The sequence below is a fragment of the Podarcis erhardii genome, assembly GCF_964252035.2.
Source record: "Podarcis erhardii genome assembly, chromosome: 7".
NCBI lineage: Eukaryota > Metazoa > Chordata > Lepidosauria > Squamata > Lacertidae > Podarcis > Podarcis erhardii.
The window spans coordinates 36,739,336-36,766,837 of NC_138511.1; the positions used below are offsets into that span (position 1 = coordinate 36,739,336).

General features: G+C 41.1%; 1 protein-coding gene across 1 annotated transcript in view; it reads left to right on the plus strand.

Annotated features, from left to right (window-relative positions):
• Nucleotides 1-27,502, plus strand: part of TOX3 (TOX high mobility group box family member 3) — a 95,237-nt gene that overhangs the window by 43,554 nt on the left and 24,181 nt on the right. Inside the window, exon 2 of the mRNA XM_081870223.1 lies at nt 22,318-22,383. Coding sequence (XP_081726349.1) covers nt 22,318-22,383 — 66 coding nt within the window. The remainder of the gene's footprint in view (nt 1-22,317; nt 22,384-27,502) is intronic.

The window sequence follows — 27,502 nt, forward strand, 5'->3', positions numbered from 1 at the left end:
TAAAGTCCTTTAAAAAGATTCCTCAACTTTACAAAATAAATAAAGGAAAATGTTCATGTTTGACAGGGATGTTCAGAAGCGGGTGAAGTGACTGCCTAATGAAGATGAATGAAGAAAATTGCCCGTATAAGAGTCATATGTTGGGCGAACAGCCCAGGTTGGCGAAATTGTGTGATGGAACCCCCAGGCGCCATTTATCAGTGTCATATTTGGGCTAAAAGTGAACAGCATTGTTCTCTTTCTTCCTAGATGGATAGGTCAACTTTAATATATATGGCTCTTGTAGAACATTTGCTTGATGTATTTCCATTAGCTAGGCAATAATAGAAAAGCACTGGAGAGAAACTTGAAACAGCTTCCTCCTTCTCCTTTTTTTTGGGGGGGGGGGGTTGAAATACGACATATACTAATGCCCAGTATTGCTAAGCTTGTCACCGACTCCCCTCCACCCCAATGTTTCATGACATGATCATATATATATTAGGTTCCAGTGAAAATAATGGACAGCATGAAGGAAACATAACATATATTACTGCTAGTGTGTAAATTTTTATCTCTGAATACTTTCAATGAACCTCTCCCATATATCATGTTTCTGTGCAGAAAGGGCAGTGAGAGAACATTTATTTAATAATCTTCCAGGGAAGCAAGTCAAAACTCAGAGATTAGGAGGAGAATAAGAAAGAGCCTGCTCATTTAAAATGCACACAATTTGGGATTTGCCCATTCAAGCATAAATAATTTTTTTCTTTTACCCCCCCCCCCCCAGTATCCCAATTATGCAAATTAAACATGTTCATCTTATTTGGTGGAAAGAAACCAAACTAATCATGAATGAGTTGATTTTCTTCATTCCCCCCCCTCAAAGATAAGGGCATTCCATTCTTGCATCTTTTCAAAATGGCGGTTTCTGGCTCAATGTATGCAGGTTAGCAATTTGCTAGCCAATTCTCTCCCCCACCCCAGAGATTTTGGAGGAAATTTCAACAATGGATATAAATGTTATATTATACAGCTAAGGCAACCTTCTCCCTCTCTTTCTCTCTGTTTTAAGCAGGTGTTTTTAAAGTGCAGTGCAAACATTGTAGCCATATGTTTCTATAATTTAAATTAATTCGGTACAGTCCTACTGTTAATCTTTTGTGACTTGTTGATTGGCATTTTGCAGACATATTTCTGGAAGGCAACCAATACCATTTTCTGCAGGCTTTCTGGCAGTAGCAGAGAGCAGTGTTTCCACAAATTGGAGTCTTGTACAGCACTGGGAAGCAAGCCAAGATTTAAATTAGACAATAACCTCTGCTCTGTGTATAGCTTGTATTCCTCAACAGTAGGGAGAGTGATTTGTTTAATACAGTCAGTCCTGTAGCATATAATAGACTGATAGATGAGTCATTCCTTGGCAATGCATGTTTCTTAAATTTGTATAGATTGAAGAACTGGATGGTAATGTACTTACTTACAGTTGTGCAAACAGTAACTATTAGCAGAGGCTGCAAAAGGTTTGAGGGGAAAAACTTGCATTGGATTTGGTATTAAAGGTTTTACTGAAAATGTCCCCCCCCCCCGAACTTACATGGGTGTAGGAAAAGGTCCACCCTGCACCTGGCCATAAACATATTTTTGTTGTTGCATGCAGTACTAAAGAGATAGTGATAGCTGTGTTAGACATCATAGTTGGTTGTTTCTCATACTTTGTGTCTATAAATATTGAGTTTGGCACATCATGTTTCTCTATAATTAAATTTAGTATCCATCTGTGTTTGTGGCTACATAATTGGGACTCTGGTCTTTTTTTGGTTGTGCTGCCTTTGCCTTGTTCATTGTTTCCTTTTTTTCTCCTTTGCATGTTAAAAATGTGTCACTGACAATTGATATCCATGGAAGCAAGGAGATCTTTTATTTTCAAACAACGAGGGGCTTTTCTTGAAAGGAGAGGGAACCTCCTCATGCCACTGCAGTTCATGTTTATTTAAAAGCTTAAAATCATTAGACCAAATCTCACTTTTTGTCCCACAGAAAATTGATTTTGCTCACAAAAATGTCGGGGTCTGAAAGAGAATATTCAGAAATATGCAAATCTAGCTGAGATAGAAATCTGTTTGAGCAGCTGCACAAAAGCAATCCGTTTTTCTTTCATTCTTTCTTTTCTTTCCGTCTCTCTCTCTTAACCCCAAGAGCTTATTTAGCCATGGTGTGAACATTTCTGAACAAAATTGTCACCTGCCTCTATTAAAACATTTTTTCCCTTTTTTCTTTTTTTGGTCAGGGATAGTGGTGCAGATCTTTCAGAGTTGAACAGCTTACAATGCTTTCCATTTCTGACGGCTTTCACATTTACAAAATAAAGCACACACTGTGTAAATATTGAACGATACAAAGACATCTTTCATAACAGTTTATAGTGCACTGCACCCTCCTCTGGAATGATGCCAAACAGTAGTTAAGATAAACGATATGCCAATCAAAAATTATTATTGCAAGTATAACCTGTTATACTGCTGTATCTTATCTTAAAGTGTCAACTTGATATAAGCCAGATGCTGTTCTTAAAAACTTAGAACTCGTACATATATAATTCTGCTTGTTAGAAGCTAATCCTGCCACTGACAGGATCACTTGAAGTACTCCATTTTAAGATCTGTCTGGCAGGATACACACACACACACAATATATATATATATATATAAATACATACATGCTGGTTGGCAAGGATGTTACTGATTGTGTGATATACTGCCACAGGCTCTTGAAACATTCTCAGTCTGGAAGCCATAAGGTTTATCACTGACACTATCAGCAACATTCCTTGCTATGAACTTATAGCAAAGATTTAGTTTACTGAATACTTCCTACACTGTGGGAAATTGTCTTGTCTTCAGGACCCATTTAACCCGGTAACAATGGGGTGTATCCAATGCCAGTCCTACTCAGAGTAGACTCATTGAAATTAATGAACTTATGTTGGCAATGTCCATTAGTTTCAAGGGGTGTACTCTGAGAAGAATTAACATTGGATACGACCTAATGGGTGGAAGTCAACTAGTTTTTACTCAGTGTTGATCCTCTGAAATTAATGCACATTGACTAAGTTAGGTCTACTAATTTCAGTGGTTGTGCTCTGAGTAAAACTTTGTTGAATACCATTCAGTGTGCCAGGTGCCTCTCTGTTTCCCTTTCTTCAGCTCTCCATATCTCCTGATCCACCTTCTACTAGTTACTACTTTTTCACCAGCTCTGCTTTCATTTGGTCTGACCAGACTCAGAAGCCAAAATAGAAAATAGTTTGGACATCATTCTCCCTAAAGTCTTATCAGTCCAAAGACCCAATTTTAGCTCCAAATTGCAACAAGACACCAACCCTTTATATACGATATATAGCTGTACCTCGTCTTCTTTTCTAACTTGCTGTATTCTTCTACTAAAAACAAACTCTAAACAACAAAAGAAGAGAGAGTGTTGCTGCTGGTGGTGGTACAGCCTATGAGCCCTTCCAACCTAACTCCTTCTTGTAACTGGTAATCTGGACCCATTTCAATCTGGATTTAGGCCTGGTTTGGGAATGGAATGGCCTTGGCTGTCCTAGTAGATCTTCTCTGGGTCCTAGTCAGGAAAGGGTATCCCTTTTAGTTCTGCTGGAATTTTTTGCACATTTTGGACCCCCTGGCTGCTGCTGGTGGTCGGGAGCATTGCTTTGCATGGCTCTGATACTTCCTTGCATGCAGGTAGGTCTCAAAAGGAGGTGCTGAGGAAATTGGATTGAACCTCTTGGCCTTTGAGGTTCTGCAGGGTTTGGTTTTGACCCCTGTGCTATTTAACACATAGATGAAACTACTGAGAGAGATCATCAAAGGATGGGGAGTGACTTTCTATACTTGATTATTCCCATAAGGGAGCGGGAGGCGCTGTGGTCTAAACTACTGATCCTCTTGGGCTTGCTGATTGGAAGGTCGGAGGTTCGAATCCACATGACAGTGTGAGCTCCCATTGCTCTGTCCCAGCTTCTGCCAACCCAGCTCTTCAAAAGCAAACCATTGCAAGTAGATAAATAGGTGCGAAGGTAAACAGTGTTTCCGTGCCCTCTGGCTTCCGTCACAGTATTCCGTTGTGCCAGAAGCGGTTTATTCATGCTGGCCACATGACCCGGAAAGCTTTCTGTGGACAAACGCCAACTCCCTTGGCCAGAAGCGAGATGAGTGCCACACCTCATTAGTTGCCTTTGACTGGACTTAACCGCCCAGGGGTCCTTTACCTTACCTTTACCTATCTTATTCCCATATTGGTACAGTTAAAGGCAAGGTACCACTCTGAAGATATGTATGAATGGGCTTTTGCTAGTTTCAAGATTCCTGAACTGCTACTGTTGATGCAACTGAAGGGAAGTTGGTTTGGACGCTATATTGAAGAAGCACTAGATGCATAATAGACCCTTCCCCCACCCCAGGTCACATAGACACATAAGAGACTGCCTTATACGTAGTCTATTGGTCCACCTAGGTTCAGTATTGTTTACTCTGCCTGGTAATGGCTCCCTGGGGTTTCAGGCAAGAGATTTTATAAGCCCTTCTTGGAGATTCCTGTGATTGAATTTTAGTCCTTCTGCATGCTAGGCAGATGTTCCACCACTGAGCTTTGGTTACTTCTCCTGAGCCTTGGTTATTTGTATCTAGGATTTTAAGGAATATTAAATTAGCCTTCAGACAATACAGTACTGATTTACTAGGGGGTCAGCTCCTCTCAGAACTTTGGAATTCTCCAGGCTCCCAATTGTTGCTGTAAAATACCAGTGCTGAGAACTTGACAGAAATAAGTCTGTTAACAGAATCTGAATTACTGTTTTTGTTGTTACAAGCTGGGCTTGGAAGGAAAATGCTCACAGTGGGATGCTAAGGATAAGGGGAACAGTGTAGAAAAATGGCTCTTAATGTTATTGATATGACTTGGATTTCCAAGGCACATGGCTATAGACAGCTCACCTTCACCCAAACCTGGCATTAGTAGGGAGGAGAGATGTATAGGGTAAAATGAGATTCTTGGTGAGACAGTAGTTAATAAACACTGAAAGTAATCTTCTAGAACAAACATAAAAGTTGGAATACAGGATCATGTAACTTGTCCTTCTAGTTTTCCTGCTGTTTTTCAAGCATCTTTTTAGTTGTCCATTATGGTCAATTCATAATGCCATTTTACAACCCAGCACCCCACATGCAATATTTAGTTTTGGGGAAATTAGTTTTTTTCTGATTTGGTGGGTGAAAATTACACAATGACTGAAATTCTCTGGGCTGTCCCTCAATATAATCCCTATGGGCCATCCTGCCACTGAATTTTCTGCTGTTGCCACAGGTTTAGCAAATCTTGATACCTACCCAAAGCTTCATATCCTAGTAGTTCTTGCATATTGCACCCCTGCAGAAAACCTTGTTATGTTGGTGGCCATCACCACATACTTTGGAAGTAAATTTCATGAGTTATATATGCACTAATTATTTCCTGTTTTTCCTCATTCCACCAACCCCTCCTTTAAAAACAATTGGTTTTATTTCAACTATTTGTATACTGCTTAATTACCAAAATCTCTAATACAAAGGAGACACCCATAGAAGAGACCTTCTCATCTAATTGGGAAAGCTTGTCAGAGCAAAAATGCCTTCGAATGTTTCCAGAAAGTGTGGATAGTGGGCACCTGTTGCATCTTGACAAGGGATACTGTTCCACAGAACTGGGGCAGCCACACTAAAAGCCCTGCTCAGTTATGGAGGAGTTGGCTTCAGATATATTTGGGACTTGAAGGAGAAGCTCTCCTGCAGACTGCAGTGACCTACCTTGTTATATAATGGATAACCTGGTCCTGAGCTGTGCAGCGCCTTCTTTGTTAGTACTGATATTGTGACATTGGCCCAGTAGCAGATTGAAAGCCAGTGCAGATCCCCCAAGCAAAGTGTTATATACTGGCAGCCATTTGCCCACACAAGCAGCATAGCCACCCCATTCTGCACCAGCTGCATAATGTGGAACAGCCTCCAGCATAGCTCCACATAGAGTGCATTGCAACCCTGCACAGAGTGCAAATCTAATCTTGAATTTGCCAGGGCATGGACAAATGCCAAAACCATCATGGCACTTTTAATTTGTATATGTCATTGAGCAAGTTAAATCACTGGGAGGAACAGGCATTCTACCCCCTCCCTAGATGGCTGGAGATCCACTGAGTGCCACAGAAGCCATCTTATCTCTTGCCCTGAGTGTGGGGTATGCCAGGCATGGTGTGTTCTCACATCTTAAAGGCTCTGCCATCACCACCTCCTGTTGTTTCTGTTTCTGCTTCTCCTTCTCATCTTCCTCCTTGAAGACCATCTACTCCCAAAGAGTATCCTCATTTTATCTTCCTGGTCACCTTCAGGGAATGCAGTTCACTGTGAAATGTTCATTATATGGCTAGCAGTTACAGTCTTAAAGGCCTCTGCAGATTTTATCCTCTCCTAGAAGAGAGGTATAGAAGAACTAAGACACTTGTAAGTACATTCATCTGCTGTGTTTAGCCTAAAAATGTCTCGACTAATCTTTCATTATGAATAAAATACCTACATCTGCTTCAAACTTCCTATATTAATTTTTTTACATTTATAACTCAGTATAATTTGAAACTGTGCAGTTGAGCCAAATAACGTTTCAGATTAGAATTCACATTTTTTGCTTAAGTGAGTGAAATTTGATATAAGAGTCTAAGAAAAGCTACTTATAGTCCAATTGCAGTATAATCATATATTCCTTGAAATTCAAGTGTGAAAATATTACAGTAATCTCAGATACTGTGGTAGAAAACCATTCCTTGCGATTCTTAGAATAAAATGCTGTCATTATGTTTAGAAACGAGATTCAGTCCCTTCATATCCGTCTTGTCTATTTTATGTGTGTGTGTGTGTGCGCATGCATGTAATATTTTAAAAGCTATTACGGACCCGAAGTTCATACATTTATTAGAGGAGCACTTTGAAGGTAATGGGAGAATGTGTAAATGTTCACATTAAAAGGACATTGCCCTGGTTTTTTTTAAAAAACACACTACATTCTTAAATTGAAAAGAAGCTTTAAAACATATTGTTCAGAGAGGATTGGCAATGCCAGAGTGAGCATCTGGTGCCCCCAGGCAGGTAGTAGGATGGCTGGACCCCCCACTAACCACTTCATACATATCTATATTGTTGAGGGTGCCACTTCCAGAAGGGTTGTTCTTATGCTGGCCTGGATAGCGTATGGTACCTTTTCTATACGCAAATCAGTATGGGAATCAGTCCATGTGAATAAAAAGGGGTGGGGAGGTATAAGATTTGACATTACTTGTGCATCTCAGACAGCTGTCTTCAAACACTGCAGCCCTCTTTTTTTAAAGCAAACAACTGACTGCCCCATTACACCTTTTTCGAGAATCAATTAACTTCCCCCAGAGCACCCCATCTGTAAGGGTGCTCCAGGGTATTGTGGGAAATTCAAATGCCAGCGCTTATTAGAGCAACATGGCTGTTGCCCATCATCTGTACCACCAGGTAAACCCAACAGACTTCACAACAGGGCCCCTATGTATGGTGAGATTCACCAGAGGGTGTTGGTGTCAGGTTTTAGGCATGTAAGCAATATTATGGCAGTACCTGAAGTAATGCTGAAGAAAACAAAGCCTTCACACTACGATTAGAGTGAAACTTTGTTTAAGGCTTTGTTTATTAAGACAAAGCAACTGTGTTGGAGAACATCCCCATCAACCAGAATATATTCTGAATTGATCAACAGGGTTCACATTCTGCTTGCATATGGCGCTAAAAGCTTTTTTATGGGGATCAGAAAGTTGTCACAACCCAGTTTATAAGAAACCGTAAGAAACTTGCTTAACAAGAAAATCAGCATTGCCAAAGTCAAAACCTTCAACATTCCATGCTTCTTTCATTCTTTCAGTTTCTCTGCCACCTTCATGCCAACTTTCTTTTTACATTATGAGAGATGTAGCCTCATCAATATAAGATCCGAACAGGGGACAGCCTACTATAGGCCCAAGTCAGTGTATACACCTGACCCACATATTCTGCTTCCACACTAAGTACTATGGGTTGTTTCCAACTAAGTTTCATTCAGAGTAGACCTATTGAAATTAAGGGACCTAAGTTGGTTATTAATTTCAGTGGGCCTACTCTGAGTTCGGCTGGCATTGGCTACAACCCTATACCAACTTCTTTTATGATCACATCTGTGAGAAATACTGTGAAATTAAAGATTCCATTCATAAATACAATAGTGCATACACTTATTTATTTCAGGGCTAGGGAACCTGGGCCCTCCAAATGTTGCTGGACTCCAGCTCCCATCATCCCTGATCATTGACCAGTGCTAACTGAGGATGGTGGGAATTGGAGTACCACAAGATATGGAGGATCACAGGTTTATCCCCCTGCTGAGGGGATTTGATCTTTAAAGGCTGCTCACCCCTGGTTTAGGCCTCTGGAGTTTAAGACTAGCCGCAAGCTTCTGTAAAATGCTGGAAGTGACTATTCCAATTTCCTTAGAATGTAGGAGACCACATTTGGTAAAGACAATGATTCATGGCCAAAAGGACTTGTAAATATACCCATCTCTCCCATATCTTGAAACTCTCAGCAAAGCTCATTAGCCATCCATATCTGTGGCATGTATTCATTGCTGATTGGTATTCATTGGGACTGGTTGGGTGGAAAAGAAGGGAGCCAGCGCTAATTACAGGTGGAGCCAACAAATTCTGGTTATGCCTCCATCTTCCTCCCTGCTACCTTTTGCAATAGCAACAGTGAGACAAAGAAGAAGGAAGCTGACAGCCAGTGCCACCCCATGGAAAGCAGATGTGGACTAACTGAGGGTAGACTGGGGTTGGTGGGGCCGTGCCCCATTTGCTCTAATGAATGACTTTCCGTTATATATGCAGGTAACACAACTTACACACATTTAACTTGTGCACATTCAGCTTTACACACTTTGCTACTTAAAGGGGGGTAAAACAGGAGCGGACATCTGGGAAATCTGTTTTTTTTTTCAATTCCACCTGCCATTGACCCCCATGAGTTTTGATATGTGATTTTGGTTTTACACACTATTCCTGGAACATGACTCTAGCACCATTTTGTGGTTCACCTCATGTGCCAAAATGTCTTGGGCTGGCCCTGGCTCCAGGTAGCATGACAGCAGCAGGACTATGTGAAAGAGTGAAGTGCCTGCAGTTTTTTGCTGTGATTATCCACACACTTGCTCATTCATGCTTAGCCATGGTTTGGCTTAGCATCACATGGGAACTGGGCCACTGTATTGTGAAGACTAGTGAAAGCTGTACAGTGCACAAAATATATTTTATCTAAACCTACTGCAATGACTAAGATGCTCAACTGAAGCAAACTTTCCATTTGATTTGCTTGCCTTTTTTTGTTATTGTAGGCATGAAAATGTTAGTGTATGTTGTAGTTGTTTGGGATAATCTTATTGAAGCAGCATTCAGCTTCTCATCTTCTAATTACAGACAGTTTATTGTCTAGGCTGTCCCACTTTCCATGTGGCTTCCCACCAGCAAACTAGACTTAACCATCTCCATTAATTTAATTTGGCATTTCATTCAATCAGAATGAACATGGTGAGCTAACAAACAAAAATAAAAAACCCTAATACTCATCCTTAATTCATGCCCTTATCAGACATCCAGCAACGTAATGAAACCCACTCGAATGCTGGAAAAGATGTTATCTACTGGAGTTATTAAGATACAGTAGTTAAACCTGTAAAGTAATTTAGTTCTGGTCTTTAATTACATCTTTTGGGATCATTATGTTTCCTTTACCCATAAGGATAGCTCAACCTCTTATGACTTGAGTTTAACAAAATGGAGACAGAAACATATTATGAGCATGAATGCTTTCAAAGAAGGTATTTTTTTGGAGTAATATTAAATATACCATTTATATTTTTTTAGTGTTTTTTTTTAAAGGACCGAATTCTAGTTTTCCCCACCTCAATAATTCTATGGATACAATTGATCCTCACTGCAATTTTACACAATTGATACATCAGGAAGATACATATTTATACAAATAACCAGTCTCTATTCATAGCTCTACAATCTAAGAACAGTTAAGCAGGGGGAGGGGGGGCACAAAGAAATGGATGAATTGCTTGTTGCTTAAAAGAAATTATATGAAATGTCTCAAATTAGGGCCCAATTTTTGAAAAATTATTTTCAGTGTTTACATCCCACCCTTTACCCAAACATTGTTAGATGGGTCACAACATAATAGCAATATATGATCCTACATAAATAACTTAATAAGAAGATAAAGATAATAAAAACTTGCTATTAGGATTACATGTGGGTGTTTGTTTGTTTTTTTTTAAAAAAGTTAACTTGCTATCATGTAACACTCTATTAGCATCTTTGTCAATTTAATCACCCTCAATCACTTGCAAAGTGCTTAATCATTCTTACAGCCTTGTTGAAACCAGTATGGCAGAGCCACCAGCCTTAATCCTCGAAATACCTATTTGGATATTTATAATCAGATGCAATGTAAATACAAAACAAAATAAAAAAATTCCTTCCAGTAGCACCTTAAAGACCAACTGAGTTAGTTCTAGGTATGAGCTTTCGTGTGCATGCACACTTCTTCAGATACCACACGAAAGCTCATACCTAGAACTAACTCAGTTGGTCTTTAAGGTGCTACTGGAAGGAATTTTTTTATTTTGTTTTGTTTTGACCATGGCAGACCAACACGGCTACCTATCTGTAAATGTAAATACAGTTGTTATGGCTGGTGCTGTCCCCCCTCCCCCTTTTCTGTTATATTAGCATCTCTCAGTTGTGATATTGCAACTAATGGTGCCTGGGCCAGACAGATTAACATAATAACCCCTTGCCGCCTATTGTCCTTTTCAAGGGAAGTTATACACTAATGAGCCAGTTGTGGGTTTGACACCTAATGGCACAAATAGTAGGAAATATTTGTATTATATACAGCACTGAACGGCATTCCCATACTCCAGTGCACAGCTCCATGTGACCTCTGACACACATCCAGAATTTTTTCACTTATTCACTTAAGTGGGAGCCAGCAGCTTTACATTTACGAAAGCAGGTTTTGTGGAGCTTTCTCCTTTGTTGGAGTGGGTGAGTAAGGAAGGCTATGAATGTAGGGAATCCTTGTGTACATTAGGCTTCTTACAGCTGAAAGAAGCTGCAGGTTTGGAGCACTACTGTGCATCAGTCATTGAGAAATCAGTGGCTATTACCATTGAGAATGGCTTGCATTGCTGATAGAAGGCAGCTGTGCTTGGGTGAAAGCTATTATAATGTGATAATCAGTAGAAACAGGTCTTCATGGTGAAAGATGAGAGAAAAACCACACACACACACACACACACAAATGGATGATTGTAAATGTGGAGGCAAGAGCTCCCACTTATGTTAGCTCTCCAAATCTCCCTTGAAAATGCCAACCAGGCTCCCTGAAAGTGTAAACCCCTGGCTCTGAGAAGGGAAGGGCAACAGATTATGTTGATTAAGCTTGTGAGTGCATTGCAAATATTAGGAACCTATTGAGGAATGTTGTTGATCAGGTGTGAGAAACTTCAGGCCCATGGGCCAATTGTGAGTGCATTGTGAGTGCATCTACTCCAGGCCTCTCCATTTGGCCTTTGGAATTCTCCCTAGACCACGCTCCCTCTCTCCGGGCCACACCCCTGGCTGGCCTTGCTTCACATGTTGCATGTTTTTGTTTGGCTGCAATTCGTCCTTGAACTCCAGTACAGTAAATACATCACTGGTTTGCACGGTGGATAGAGAGGGGTGTTTTGAGTGTGTGTGGAAACTAGCCTATCACGCAAAGGTCAAGGAACAAGATTGCATTTTGTTGCTCCTCCCACTTTTGCCTCAGGCCCCACCCAGCACTGAAATTTGCCCAGAGGAAAATGTGGCTCTTTGGCTAAAAGGGTCCCCCACCTCAGTTGCAGATGTTGCTTACAAACTAGCTGTGAAAATATGGAAGAGTTATTTGATGGTTAATGGCTGCGTTCATGACTCCTATCTCCTCTGCTGAATAGAATAGAGTGGCTGGGGCAACCCAGTCAGATGGGTGGGGGAGAAGAATTAAATTATTATTATTATTTTATTATTATAATAGAAAGGCTCATTAGGATCTGAATCTTGGAAGTGGTAGGATGGGGAGTAGAAATCCTGTGATTCACCTGGTATTAAAGAACTTTACAGCTTTGTGATGGACTGAAATTAGAAGTTTGCTTTGTGGATCATGGTCCCCATTGCTCATTGTGGGGTGGGGTGCCACCCCATTTCATTTCAGGCAGACCTATAACCATCCTATTTATTTTCAAGCAGAAAAAAAATCTGAGTCTGGCCTAATCATCACACTTTTGTTAATAAAAGTTCTATACCGCCCTTCATATGAGGATCACATATTTATATTTCACAAAAAACACAAAAATACATAACATAGCAACAAACAAAAACAATACCCTCTCCACAGTTTAAAAGGTCACCAATTGTTTAACTAAAAGGCCTAATTCTTAACTTCCTTTCCCCCTGCTCCTTCTTCCTTCGAAGCCATTCCACTTCCATTTTCCTCACAGCAAAGGTGCTGACTGTGACACTTAAACCACCTTTCCTCCAGAACTGACCATGGCCTTTTAAATAATTTACTGATTTTGACTGCTTTTAATTCTTGCAGTAGATTACCGCTGAGTGATCATTAGCTTTCATCTGTTCAAAGCAATGCCCTGATGAACAATTGGGAACAATTGGTTTAGCCCATGTTTGCTTATTTATTTTATTCTTTGCATTTATATTGCACCTTTATTCTCCAAGGAGCTCAAGGTGGTGTACATGGTTCTCCCTCTCCTTATTTAATCCCCACAACCACCCTGTGAGGTAGGTTAGGCTGAGAGTTACCTAGTGAGATGCATGGGCCAAGTGGCGATTTGAACTCTCCCAGGTCTAGCAATCTAACCACTATACTGCACTGGCTCTATGTTAAAGACTGTGATTCTGGTCAGTGGCATGCAATTCTTGGTCTTCTGCCACATCTGCTCCCAATTATTTGTTCAGTGATCTGGCTAAATGATGGTCAAAACTTGTGAGTGGGCTGTGGGGTAGGGAAATACAATTGTAATCCATTGAGTTTCTTCCCCTGTGTGCAATCCACTAAAATGAAAAGGGAGTTGTACGAACAAAAGCAGCAAATAGTGGGTTGCAGTGTAAGAACCATTTTGTGCTAAGCTTTTTTATCTGTCTCTCTAAAAGCAAATATTTTACTAGGAGTAAAACATGGGAACCTTTTGTTCCACTTAGCATGATTTATAGCTGTTCCCAGCTGATCACCAAGAGTTCTTTAAATTAAAAGCCATTAAATGTAAACCTTGTATAGATAAAAAAGATGTGCAAGAAGCAGTTTGTAATTCCTGCTTCAGGTGAGGACCACTCGAGCTACCTGCTCGACTTCAGGTGCCAGGAGACCCACATTTCGGCAGGGCAGCAGAGCTTTTCAGTGTTAACATTGTTACTGATTCCTTCCCTTCATTTCTCCAGGGCCAATACTAATTAATGGATACAATTCACAGCTGATTAGCCATAGACTCTACAGTAATTACATTCATGTGCTAACAGTTCAGAGAATGATTTCTTACCCAGTCCTTATTTCACTCTGGTTTTTATTATTATTTATTGTCTAGATTTGGGGTTGGAAACATGCAGTTTGAGAGCTGCATAGGCCCTTGGTCTAATTCCATGTGGCCCTCTGCATCACCTACCTCTCTAGACGTTGGCAGCATGTTTTTTTCTATTCAGACTGCAAGTTTCCTTTGGGACAATGTTATCCACCACTAAGGCAAGTGTGGAGAACCTGTTGCCTTCCACTATAGTCCCATCATCCCTGACCATTGGCCATGATGGCTGAGGCTGATGGGAATTGGAGTCCAATGGCACCTGGCTCTCCAGTTGCCCTAAACCACGTGGTTAGGCTCTCCTGTCCTATTTCATAGTTCTACAGTGCACTTGGATGGTTTTTTAGTTAACATTTATTTATTTCATAAAATTTATACACTGCTTGATTGTAAAAATAAATAAATCACTAGGTAATTTTACAAAGAGAATAAAACAATACAATTATCAGTAAAAACAGTTAAAAACAATCATACGAAACCTTCCAAAAAATCAGCAAAACTAAAACCAGATCAAAACACGCACCAACATTCTACATACCTGGGTAGCCCTATCTAAGGAAAAATGTTTTTATCAGGCACCAAAAAGAGTACAGTAAAGGGGCCTGCATGATATCCTTAGGCAGGGAGTTCCAAAGTGTAGATGCTGCCATACTAATTTATTGGCTTCTTACCAATGTGGAATAAGTAATATGTGACATCTATTGTAAGAGTGCCAGTTCTCAAGGTTAAAGTGGTTGAGTGGGCATATATGGAATAGGGCAATCTTGCAGATAAAGTGGCCTTGTCAGTAAGGGCTTTATATACTAATAGTAACACTTCGAACTTGGCCTGGTAGCAAGTCAGCAACCAGTGCAGATCTGTGAGTGAAGGTGTTATATGCTGGCAATATCTCATTCCTGTCAGTAATTTGCTGCAGCATTCTGCACTAACTGTGGCTTTCATGTCAAGTGCAAGGGAAGGTCCATACAGATCGCATTGCAGTAATCCAGTCTTGAATGGATAATAGTTCTTGGGAAGCTGAACTCTGTTGCCAGTACTACATTCTGCACTTTACTGCATTTCTCTGGGATTTTAGCTTATATACAGGCTGTGCTGATGCTTTTTCCCCAATTCATCTATCTTTTCTTTCATTCATTTTAGTGTGTGTGTGTGTGTGTGTGTGTGTGTGTGTGTGTGTGTTTATATAAAAAAGCAGTGTTTGAGAGAACAGCTCTTTTAAGAACCATTAGTGTTTTCCATGTAAATCCTACTTTGTTCTCAGTTCAGTGACACGCAAAAGTCTATCGTGTCACTTTTTGCAGCACCTGAATGAGTAATGAGTAATAAGACTGTGTGCAAAAAGTCACCATGAAATCTTGATTTGGGGGATGGAATAAATTACTGTGAATGTGTGGATTAGGTGCTTTGAAACACGAAAAGAATCAATGACATTTTTATACCGTGTTTATATATATATATATATATTTGTTTGTTAAATATAAATCTTTGTAGATGTAACCTGAGACACAATGGACCTTTGCAGCAAATGCTGGTTTTAGTCTTCCCTGGTTAGTTCATTTATTTAGTCAAACTTATAGACCACATTCAATATAGATATATATTTCACAATAAGGAGTTATAGACTGTAAAATGAGGGTGATATTAACACTTTTCAAGGATACGTTATGGACAGGCAAAAACACAAGGAGGCATGGAGCAAGGCTGGGGAAAGGTGTGGCTTCAGGAGAGGGACTGTGGCCTAGAGAAAGGGAGTGTCCCGAGGGCCAGACGAAGAGGCCTAGAGGGCCACATTTGACCCGTGGGTTTGAGATTCCCCACCCCTGCTCTAAACATACAATAAAACAATGAAGATATACAGATATATCAGCAGATAAAACCACAGAGAGGAAGTCAAATAAAACATTACTACTAAAAATCATTAGCATGATGATGATCCATCAGGGAAGGTTATGATTTCTTTTGGATAGGCACTATTATTGTGGTAGAGAGGCAGTGCAATATCTTCCCTTAACCCAACAGTGTGAACTGGGTCTTCCATGTGAGCATCAGATCCCAGAGGCACAGTCTGCATGATCCTACGGGAAGCACCGAATCAGTGGAGCATAAGTGGGAGGTAATGTAAAGAAATTCCTTCCAGTAGCACCTTAGAGACCAACTAAGTTTGTTATCGGTATGAGCTTTTGTGTGCATGCACACTTCTTCAGATAAGTGTGCATGCACAAGAAAGCTCATACCGATAATAAATTTAGTTGGTCTGTAAGATGCTACTGGAAGGAATTTTTTTATTTTGTTTTGACTATGGCAGACCAACATGGCTACCTACCTGTAACTGGGAGGTAATGTGACAGAGCATATGTGTGCCTTGCAGAAGGTCCCAAATCCAATCCCCAGCATCTCCAGAAAAGGTTAGAAAAGACTCCTCCTCTGAGACCCTGGAGAGCTGCTGCCAACCTGAGTTGACAATACTAGCCTAGATAGATAGTCTATCTAGCCGCTGCTAAAGGTTTGGCCCAGAACTTAGTTCTTCTTTTGTTTTTCTTTCTTTGTTCCTGTAGAAGGAGAGTGCTTCTTACAAAAATAATTAAATAAGCTGTATCTCAGTAGTAAAGCACATACTTTGTGTACATGAAGATCTCAGGTTTAATTTGCAACAACTCAGTTAAAAGGATATCATTTAGCAGTATTGGAAAAGGCCTCTGCCCAAGACCTTGGAAGCTGATCAGAGCAGATTATTCTGTAGATTAGGTGTGGACACCCTTTGGCCCTCTAGATGTTGCTGAACTACAGTATGCATCTCATTGGCCATCTTTGCTGGGGAGTTGTAGTTCAGCAACATCTGTAGAGCCAAAAGTTCCCTGCCCTGGTCTTACTATGGTAGGCTTAATTTCCTGTAGAAAGAGGTCACATATAACCAACAAAAATCCCACTGGGATAATTAATTAAAAATCACCAGTAGTAGTTGTTTGTAGAACTGATAGGAGTCATCACTGTGTATCTAATAAGAGTAATTAAATACACTGTTTGAATGCCATTGGTTAACTCTGAGATGGGGAACCTCAGGTACAGACCTCTCTGGCCCTCAGGAATTTTTGTAGGCTATGTTTATTTATCAAATGGCCCCAGAACAGGTCACCAAAAAACATACTTAAAGCAAGTGCAGTTTACATTAAAAACATAAATTAAAACCACAGAATATTATGTATTCCCAGTTCATAATCTTGTACAGTGGTACCTCGGGTTACAAACGTTTCAGGTTACAGACCTCGGGTTAAGGACTTTACCTCAGGATGAGAACAGAAATCGAGCGGCACGGTGGCAGCGGGAGGCCCCATTAGCTAAAGTGGTACCTCACATTAAGAACAGTTTCAGGTTAAGAACGGACCTCCGGAATGAATTAAGGTCTTAACCAGAGGTACCACTGTATTTTGGACTACTTGTGAATTATGCAGTTGCAATAAATTTGAGTTCCTGCAAACATAGAATCACTGTAGCATTCATTTACTTCAGAGAGGTCTCTCTGTGTTAAAAATACTGTTGCAATTTACTCCAACCATAGTTTAGGAGAACTGATATTTTCAGTGTTTTGCTACTTTGGCATCGTGGTGGAAAGTGTTTTGGGTGAGTTCATACAATTATCACTCCCAGTATAATGTGAGCAGGTACTAATGGTTATATTGGAGGGAAATTGGTTCTGGATGAGACCAGCAGGGAGAGGATGCCAAGATCTGACTAGTTGTAGTTTTGTATATAGTTTGGTAGCAGGAATCTGCTCAGTAAAGTTTGTCTCTTCTAATCCAGTCTCTGGATCATTTGTAAACTTGCAAATACTGCACCTACTGCAAGACTGATGTCATTTTGCAGTGGATATACAAGGGAATTTGAGATCAGCCTGTCCAGTTTTAAGGGCTTTGCAAGTGTTGGGTTTGGGCTTTCCCATGACAGAAAAGTCTTCATGGGAAAGCACTTTGTGATACCAAAAAGGATTATGATCCTGCCTCGTGTAACACAGAGAAGTATGTGCTGCCTTGCAGCTTTCTCCTGATTGCACTTAACACGTATCTTAAACACACACACACACACACACACACACACACACACACACACACACAAATACCTGAAACATATGTCAGGAGATTTCCAGTGCTCCTGGGTAGACACTATCTAAGATCTCAAGAGCAATTCACGTAACAATTGATCTTCTGGTGGCTGTTTGCAATTGCTGTATACAGGCATGCAAACTACAGGCACTCAAGAGGCCCCAAACCTAATGCCGTCGCTGGCATACATAACACTGTACAGAGGTCAAATTTGCATTTGTTTCTCCACCCATCACTTGGAAGGTGGCACAGAAGGAAATGCGGCCCTGGATCTGAAAAAGGTACCCTGCTACAGCATGCACTATCCTCCAGTATATGGTGCTGGTTGTAGGGCACTGATAATGAGCTAACATGCACAGCACTTTCCAATAACGTTGTAGTCCTGTGAATCATCTTCACTGTTCACAACTTAGAAGAGTCTGTGAAGGAGTAAGCAGCTGCTTGCAAATTCCTTTGGGAGATTTTGTTGTTGTTGTTGCGAGAAAAAAAAAGTGTTTGAAAAACATCTTAACATGGTTGCCCTCTGGCTAAATTTGTTAAACAAGATTAACCAAAGCAAAGCATATGTTTGAGTCACACAACCAAGAGAGGAAGGGCTCCTGATGTAGTCTTTTGATGAAAGCTTGCCTGCACAAAGCCCTGGGTTCCATCCCCAGCATCTCCAGGCAGGGCTGGGGAAGACTGTCTGAACCTCTGAATTGCTGACACCCGTCTTTGTAAACCACAATTAGCAAGATGGACCACCGATCTCAGTTGGTATAAAGGAGCAGTTCTTCATCTAGTGATAACAATCAACAAGTTATTTTAATGATTCCTAAAATATTAATATTAAACTCCCATTTTTTAAAGCCTCTGTCAACAATTAATGCCAAGTAAAGTCTATCTGTCTTCTTGTGAAATTGGAACGACAGTTTATTTGGCTTTGCTTGAAACTTCCTGGCTTATTGTTCTAGCTGGCGGGAGAATCACCTGCTAGTGGGTTCTATTCCTGAAAATCAAAGCTTGTGAAATGCCAATATGGCTTTCGGAACAAATATAAAGATACATCCATATATGTTCAAGATTTTTATACCTTGCAATTTGGCTCCTAACTGGTAAATTGAGCTTTCCTGTGCAATGCATATCTCAAATGAGGCAGAGTGTTTCTCCTCTCCTATCATTCAGTCCTATGAGCTATGGAAGGAAGACTTTTCATGATTTGCAGTGATTACATTTGTCAGGATAGAGGGGGCAGGAATAGAAGAAGAGGCACTTCTAGAGTATAGAGGCAACTGCCTGTAGCTACCTCTAAGAGAGATATGGCCCCTCCACAGGAAGGAAAGTGATAGTCCAGGGCACTTGATCCCTTGTTTTCAAAGGATCAGTCTGCATTTTTGTCAATTTGTCACTGGTTACAGAATCAAGGAATGGCTTGCATGTCGAAATTATAATTATAATTAATTACCCACCCTTCACCCTAAGGTCCCTGGGCAGGTTAAAACAGTAAAGCACAATATTAAAAAACTGTTTAAAATAGCTGGCAAGCACAAAAATAATGTGGCTCCTAAAAATAATTCACATCCAGTGTCAAAAGCAAGGGTAAAAATGTGCATCTTCAGCATTCGCTAGAAGCTGTGTAATGAAGGTGAGAGGCACACATCTGTGAGGAGGGAGTACCACAACTTAGGGACTGCCTCAGAGAATGCCTTCTCATAGGCCACCACTCCTCAAACCTCTGACGGTGGAGGAACTATCAAGGGGCTCCCCTCTGCTGATCTTAGCATCCAAGAGACTTGGAGGCAGAATTTGTGTGTCGTTCCAAATACCGCCTTTCAGTGAATCCATATCTGCTGAATAATCACATGGTGAAGTACATGAATGTGTCAAGTGGTTTGAAGTGATACAGAAGTTTTTCTAAGGAGTTTTGTCTGATAGTTTAGTACATTTTTATCCTGCTGTTCATTGAAGGAACTCAGGGTAGCATATATGGTTTTCTCTCCAACTATGTTATCCTCACACCCATATGAGGTAGGTCAGGTTGAGAGAGGGTGTGTGTGTCCAGGATTGCCTAGTGAGCTTCATGGCTTAGCAGCGATTTGAGCCTAGGTCTCCCAAACCCTATTCTGATACTCTAACCACTTTACCACAGTGTCTTCCAAAAGTAACTGAGTGGCATGGCTGACTAGAGATTGCATGTTAGTATGTTGCTGTTTCTTAGCTGGTAAGTCTTCCAAAAGATGGAAGTGGTCATCGTTAGAGTATTGACTAGGGTTGGGAGAGGCCTGTGCTTAGGCACTTTGACCACTATGCCAAACTGGCTCAGCCCAGCTAATGAATGACATAACAAACATCTCTTCTACCATCTCTATCAACAGGCAAACAGTGTCTTGAAAGAGTTAGCCAGAAAGGGTAGTATGTGGGTCTGTCAGTTGCAGTTACCACCTCACTCCTATAACTGCCTGCCTGCCCAAGCCCTAAAATCAGCTTTCTGCCATTTTGTGCGATTTGGCATATTAGAACAAGAGACAGGGTCTTTTCAGTAGTGGCACTGTGGTTCTGGAATGCCTTTCCAAGTGAGTTTCATGTAGCTTAAGACAGAAATTGAAACCCCATTTGTTTCAGTAAGGTTGATTGACATGGAGTGGAATTGTTTCTTTTAACTTGCATTATTGTTGTATTGTATGTATGGACTTTTTGTATTATGGGATATAGGTATTTAGCTCTGTTTTTGTACCCCACTCCGAATGTGGGGCTCCGAATTATTATTATTGGGCTGCACAATGGACTAGATTAACTTTGGCAAGGAAGTTCTTATGTATTGCCAGCGAAAGGTTGACAAAATTTTCAAATTTCATTTCAAAAGAAAGACAGGCCACAGTATTTGTGGCTTGGCCATATGAATAGCCTGCACAATAATTTGCTTAGGCTCTGCCCAAGGACACGGGGCTGTAGCTCAGAGGAAGAGTTATGCTGGAAGCCCCGAGTTTTCAGTCTGCCTCTTCTTCCAATAGGGTTGAGAATATCTGCTCACTTGGTGGGGGGCAGTGTCAACTGAATGGCATGGCCACAACTGGATCCAGGAATGATTGCCTTTGTTCTTCATGGCCAGGCATGGGCATGAGGGCTGTGATCTGTCCATCCCTGTTGTATTTAGGAGGGCAACATGAAGCAGCCCACCCTCCTGGCTATTCAATGTGGGATTTACCTCCCACCCAACCCTACTGTTGGGGCCCGCTCAGTGGGGGAGCGGCTAAGTTGGTGTAAGGACCTTTCTGTGGTTAATTGGTCACCATATTTGGGGCCAGAGAGGAATTGGCTGGCTTGTAGGTTTTCACCTACCTCTTAGCAACTGCCACAGCTTTAGTGGATAACGCATTGGGCTGGATGTTTAGTCATGTGGGTATCCCATTAAAGGGGTGTAGGAATGGGTGACTCTGTCCAGGAGTCCACACGGGGGCCAATGGGCCAAAACACTTCTCCCAATGACAGGCCTGTGGGGGGTTGTGGCACCTGATCCATGTGGGGTGCAATTCCCCACACAGGGTTGACCCACTGGGTTCCTATCAGCCAGCATGCAGGCTGCCTGATGCTGGATACATGTCCGATGCCTACTCTTACCTGTAATCAATAAAATTGTGGCCTGATTCAGCCCAATAACAATCTCCTGTGCAGATTTCCTCAGTCTTTCCTGCACTGGCCGCAGACACCATACATCTGTGGTGGCAAATATTCCTATCTGAAACTGTCTTGAGCCAGTGTCAACCAATTATGTATTGACCCAACGATCTGCTCTGGATTGATACAATTTCCTATGTCTCAGTGTTCCCTCTCTGTAGGGTAACCATAAGCCCCATTTCACAGAAGACAGCCCTCTATTTGGAGGTGTCCTCTATTTGAAGAGATGCCTATTCAAAGTCTAGTTTAAAGATAACCACCACGAAGGGAGAGCAGGAGGGGCCCTGAAGTGGCCCATCAACAGTTAGCACCTGGGCAGATTGACATTATAGTGGGATGCACTGTATTTCTCTTTAAGTTGTAGGAATTATTTTTAAATTGGCATAGTCATACTCATTATCAGCACATGTAAAATTTATTGATATCTGCATAATTTCCTTTCCTCTCTTTTGGTGATGCATATGTAGCTACCATAACTCCCCAGCAACTCCTGTGGAGGTCCAATGACCACTATGTTTGTGTGCCAATAATTCTAAGAACCAGTTTTCTACACCCAGCTCCAGTCCACCTAAGTGGCACATGGCACTGCTTGGAAATATAAGAAGTGCCAAGAGTATGGCAATGTAATTTTATAAATCACCCAGTTTACAATTTCAGTTGTCCATGTAACATTTATGTTTTGGAGTGAATGGGGGTTGTCTGATATTGTTAGGGTATTGCAGATTAAGTCCTAATGTCCTTTGTGTTTAAAGTCTTCTATGCATTCAGAACTTGACTGTTTTCATTGTGGCATATGTTGTTAAAATGTAGGCGTCTCTTTTTCTTTTTTCAGTTCGGCAACAACAATAACTACATGAACATGGCCGAGGCCAACAATGCATTTCTCACTGCAAACGAGGTAGGCGTTGAATTTCTCTCTCTCCCCCGTTTCCCACCTAATGCTCAAACCCTGACATTTGCTTTGATAATTTTTACAGACTTTTCAGTGGATGACGGGCAAAGTGCTGATTTTTGGGTATGTGTTTTATGGAGCACAAAATACAGACTTTAATGAGAGAGAAAATAACCTGACAGCTCTCCATTACCAGTCAATTTACTTGTCTGTTAGACTGTTACTTACATAGCATGTCAATAGAAGCAAATCTGCTACACACACACACACACACACACACACACACACACACACGAAAAACAACACCTCCCTCGCCCTAAAAATGTAACCAGAAGGAAACAAATGAAAGGCACAGTAGGTGTACATCTTTAAAGCAAACAGAGTAGCAGTCATTAGAAGCTAATGCGCTAATTATGGTCATGGATACAAACATTTTATTTTTAATTTGGGTTCTTAACACTATTACGAAAACAAAAGGAAAGCAGCACAGTTGGTGGCATCATTTGTTTCCTGGGGAAATGAGGAAGAGTCTTTCAGTGGAAAGTGTTCAACAGCAGGCTTAAGAAGAAACCATAGATCTGAATTGATGGGGCCTGACTAGGTCATAGAGGTGATGAATTTGGCCTCTAGCCTGGGAGGGTGAGAGGTGGGAGCGGGGTAGTAAGCAGAAAGGGATGCCAACCACTTTGTTCTTGTAGTTCTTCTTACTGTCCTCTCTCTCTCTCTCTCTCTCCCACCCACCCCCATGACAGCCAGTTAAAGGATGTCAGTGCAGTGGTAGTGACATCAGTTCCAGACTGTACTGTTTTTGGCCAAAGCAAATGCCTTTGCAATCAGGACAAAAGCATATGTAGCCATTACCCCGTGGATGTGCCTGCCCCTCCTTCTCCTTTTCTTATTTACGGAAATATAGAGATTGCACATGGTAGAGAATGAAGGTGACAGCGAGTAGTAGGCAGCATCTGAATTCTGCTTGAGGTCAACACCGTGGGCAAAAAAAGTCTTGAGATTAATAAAATGTGGAGTGGGTTGACGATTTTGAGTCCAAAACAGCATTCTCCCCAGTGAATGTGCCCCCTCCCCATTGGGAGTGAGGGTATAAGGAGGAAAAATTATTGGTGGGGGCAATGCTACAGTAACTGTGGTTATATTCCAAATAGTATTTTTATGAGCAGCTTTTTAAAACAATGGCTGCCTTCTGCCTCTTTCTCTGTCTCTCTTTCTCCTTCCAACAAGACTGCTTAGATAAGGGAAGATTGCTTGGCACCAGCTCCAGTGTTAGTTGTGATAATGAACACAAACCCCCATCTGTAATGACAACATGATGTTTCATTCTGTAGAATTTCATTCCTCCATTTGAATCAAACATTGATGAAAGCTCTACTGCCAGCAGCTGTTCAAAGACAATTTAATTCCAGCTGTGATAATTCACCGTGTCAGACATTGGCTGTTATATGTTGATACAACAGCTCTCCAGATTTGCATTTTTATCAAAAGGAACAAATGTTTTGAACATTTCAGTGCAGATGGCATTTAACCACACACACAGTTTTTGTTGAGGGTTGGTGGAGTTATCCCCCCCACCCAAGCCCTAGCTCTCCTAAAGAAATCTAAGAGAGAAATGTATGAAAAGTTAATAGCTCTTAAAATTGTGATTGGTAACATGACCCCTTAAAAACATTATACTGTTCTGGACATAATGGTACCTTTCTCCACCATCAAATTACATGCCATTCAGGCACTTCTTACAATGTGAATAGTCCCTGTGATTTGGAATAAGACTACTTCACTATGAGGTTTCCCCCCATTTAGATTGCATTCATTTTACCCACTTATCCATACATTACTTTCAGCAATCATGGCATGAGATACAGTTTGATGTTTTGAATTCTTCTTTTTTAAAAAACCTAAATAAATCCTTACTAGCATACAAGATACTGCTCCCCACCCCACATGCTTGTAAGAAGATATTACTAACGTGATAAATATATTTTTTGAGAAAACGCTGTAATATTGTATAGTTTGGTTGTACATGTCTGGAAGCATTATGGATTTATTTCTCTCTCTTTTTTAACATGGAATGTTCCCTTCTCAAAATTAATCCAGCTGCCTCCTCCATGTCATGCTTAAAGCTTATACTATTGGTTTAATTACACTGAAGGAGTGGAATAAGATTGAGTGTTAATATTTGCACTGCAGCATGAGGATAACTCTGCAATTACTGCCCTATAAGCAAATTCAATTACACAGCTTTTACTTTTAAGTGAACATCAGTATTTTGAGTGTGGACATCTCAAATCTGAAAATCCGTGCTGGTGCTGCTTCTTTTAATATAATGCCATGCATGCAGCAGTCATTGTGGAATTAGCATTACAAGACCATCTAAGATGAGAAATTGACATGTCACCTTTTTGTTGCAACTTGCTTCTGTGTCGTGGTGGCAGTGACCCACGCTTCCCCCCACCATTAATTCCTGAAGCACCTTAAATATTTATTGAAATAATATTTCAAGTGTTAATTACTGCAGTAATGAAAACAGCCAAATGCCACATATCAGGAATGAGTGTTTATCCATATTGTTAATGTGATATGTTAGATTTCATTAAGCAGTAATGGGGTAGCAAATGACTCGCAAATTACCATTGCATCTGTTACTAGACCACATTAGTGCCAAACGTAACGGCAAATGTAGCCATAGGGTTATGTTCATTAGCCATCCGCCTTCCATGGCCAATCCATCCTTTTGTGTTGGTGAACTTCACACCTCCCCTCTATGAAGATGCCCCCTCTTCCTACAAAGCGTCAGTAAATGCATCCCTAAGGTAAGAGAAAGCTTTCGCAACCAGAATTAAGTTGCAATCTCTGAACGTGTGTGTGCTCACTTTGCTAACTGTGCACTGAGGAAAGACTGCTTAAGTCTCTTAAGACTCTGTCAGTATTACTCCTGCAGACTGTAGCTGTGTGTTACCTCATCATTTCTGGTGTGAGACCAATAATGACAGCTGACAGGTTTTATATGCAAGCGAAGGTTCCACCCCCCCCTCTCTCTCTCTCTCTGTGTGTGTGTGTGTTTCAGTTTCCATTTTCTCTCAAGCGGTTATTAATTTATATCATCATTAACAGTTTGAAGGATGACAATTTCCAGCACTTAATGAGATCTTTCACTGAACATATCATTTTTAAATTAACTGGCATTAAGTCATTCTTTCAGACAATGTAAATAATGCATTAAAGGAAGGGTCCCCCCCCCTTCTCCTGCACCCCAAGCCTCCACTTTTGCAGTAAAAATTTAAGCCAGTGTAGCCAGACAAATCTCAAAGTAGTATTGCACGCTTGCAGGGTTGGGGGAGAAATCTGATTTGTTTCACTTTTAAAGGCAGAACTACCTAATTTGGAAGCGATATGCAAACCGAAACACAGCCATCCTTCAAAATGTGGATTTCTCTGAATTTTGCAATGCCCAAGTAATGCACATATTATAGTAGCAGTAGCAGCAGCAGCAGCAGCAGCAGTAATAATAATAATAATAATAATAATAATAATAATATGCCACCCATCTGACTGGGTTGCCCCAGCCATTCTGGGTAGCTTCCAACAAAGTATTAAAACACAAAACTCACCTCAAACATTAAAAACCTCACTGTACAGGGCTGAGAATATAAAAATAACACACAAAAATGCATTATATTAGGGGAAATTGCTTTGCACAAAAAATCTGTATGTTGGAAGAAATGTGCACTTAAAATGCTGATGGATGTTCATGATAACTTTTTTTTTTTAATGCAAACTGGATATGGAAATGTGGAGAACTGGATGTAAGATTGGAAAAATGAGAAATGGAGAAAACCTTAAATTGACAGATCCACCCACCCCTGTGTGCTTGAAAGCAACACATTGTCTGCCATACGAATTACTTTTTAGAAGTTTGGAGTCTTCTGCTTATTTCCGTAGTTGTTTGTTAGTGTTTATGGAATGGGACAGTGGGCAGAAGCAGTGGAAGCTGGCAAGGCGGTTTGTAGGCATAGGAACACAGGATTATACCAACTGCATGAGGGAATCAGACCATTAGCTCATATTATTAAGCACTGCTAGGGTTTCAGACAGGGAGGGGCCTTTCCAAGCCCTACCAGAAGATGCCAGGGATTGAACCTGGGACCTTCTATTTGCAAAGCTATTACTCTTCCCCTAAGCCACAAGTGGCCACTATGGCTGTGGCGATGGAATTCCCAGCTTTACCTTTCCGCAGTAGTGAAGTGGGCAGTGCCACAGGCCACTCTGTGAAATCACATGGTTCCACTTGACAGTTGTATTGGTGTGATCACAGGCTGCTGATGCCAGTAGAGGCAACTATCCACTCAGCTGTGGCATCCTCCTCCTCAGCTGCTGCCTCCCAGCACTGGAATAGTAGGAATCCCTCTTCCCTCTCTGTTGCCATACAGCAGCTGCACCCTGCAGACTGCTTCAGTAGCCATGGCATGTTCTGAAAACTCACAGAACACATGGAGATGATCAAGTGGTCTTTAGACTGAGGTTGTTGTTCTATAGGTTAATTATGTCTTAAGAATATAATGAGAAGAACCCTTATAGATGAGAGCCATATACGCTAGTGTTCTGCACCCCCCAGTGGCCAACCAGATATTTCTGGCAAATGTACAAGCATGAAGGCGATAACTTTCTCCCAAGCAGCTGGTAATTGCTTATGAAAATGTGACCAGGTTAGCAATTCCCAGACTATTGTGCCACCAAAGGGGCTAAAACAAGAGTGGGAAAACCGTGGGTTGTTGTTGGACTCCATTTCCCATCAGACCCAGACCACATGGCCAATGGCTAGAGGTGCTGGGAGTTGTAGTCCAGCAACATTTGGAGGTGCACAGTTTCACCACCTCTTAAAAAACTAAGCCACCATTTTGGATATTTCTATCACTGAGTGGCTCTTAGAGCAATAGAGGCACATGCACCTGGTTCCCTGGTCTCTCTGCAGTGACTTCACCCCAAGTGAGGAAGTAAGTGCTTCCCAGCATACATAAGCTCACTACAGATTGTCCCTCACAGACATTGAGATGGTGGCAGTGAAATTCCAAGGTTATCCAGGTTCAAGTTACATATAAATACAAGGTGGTTGATG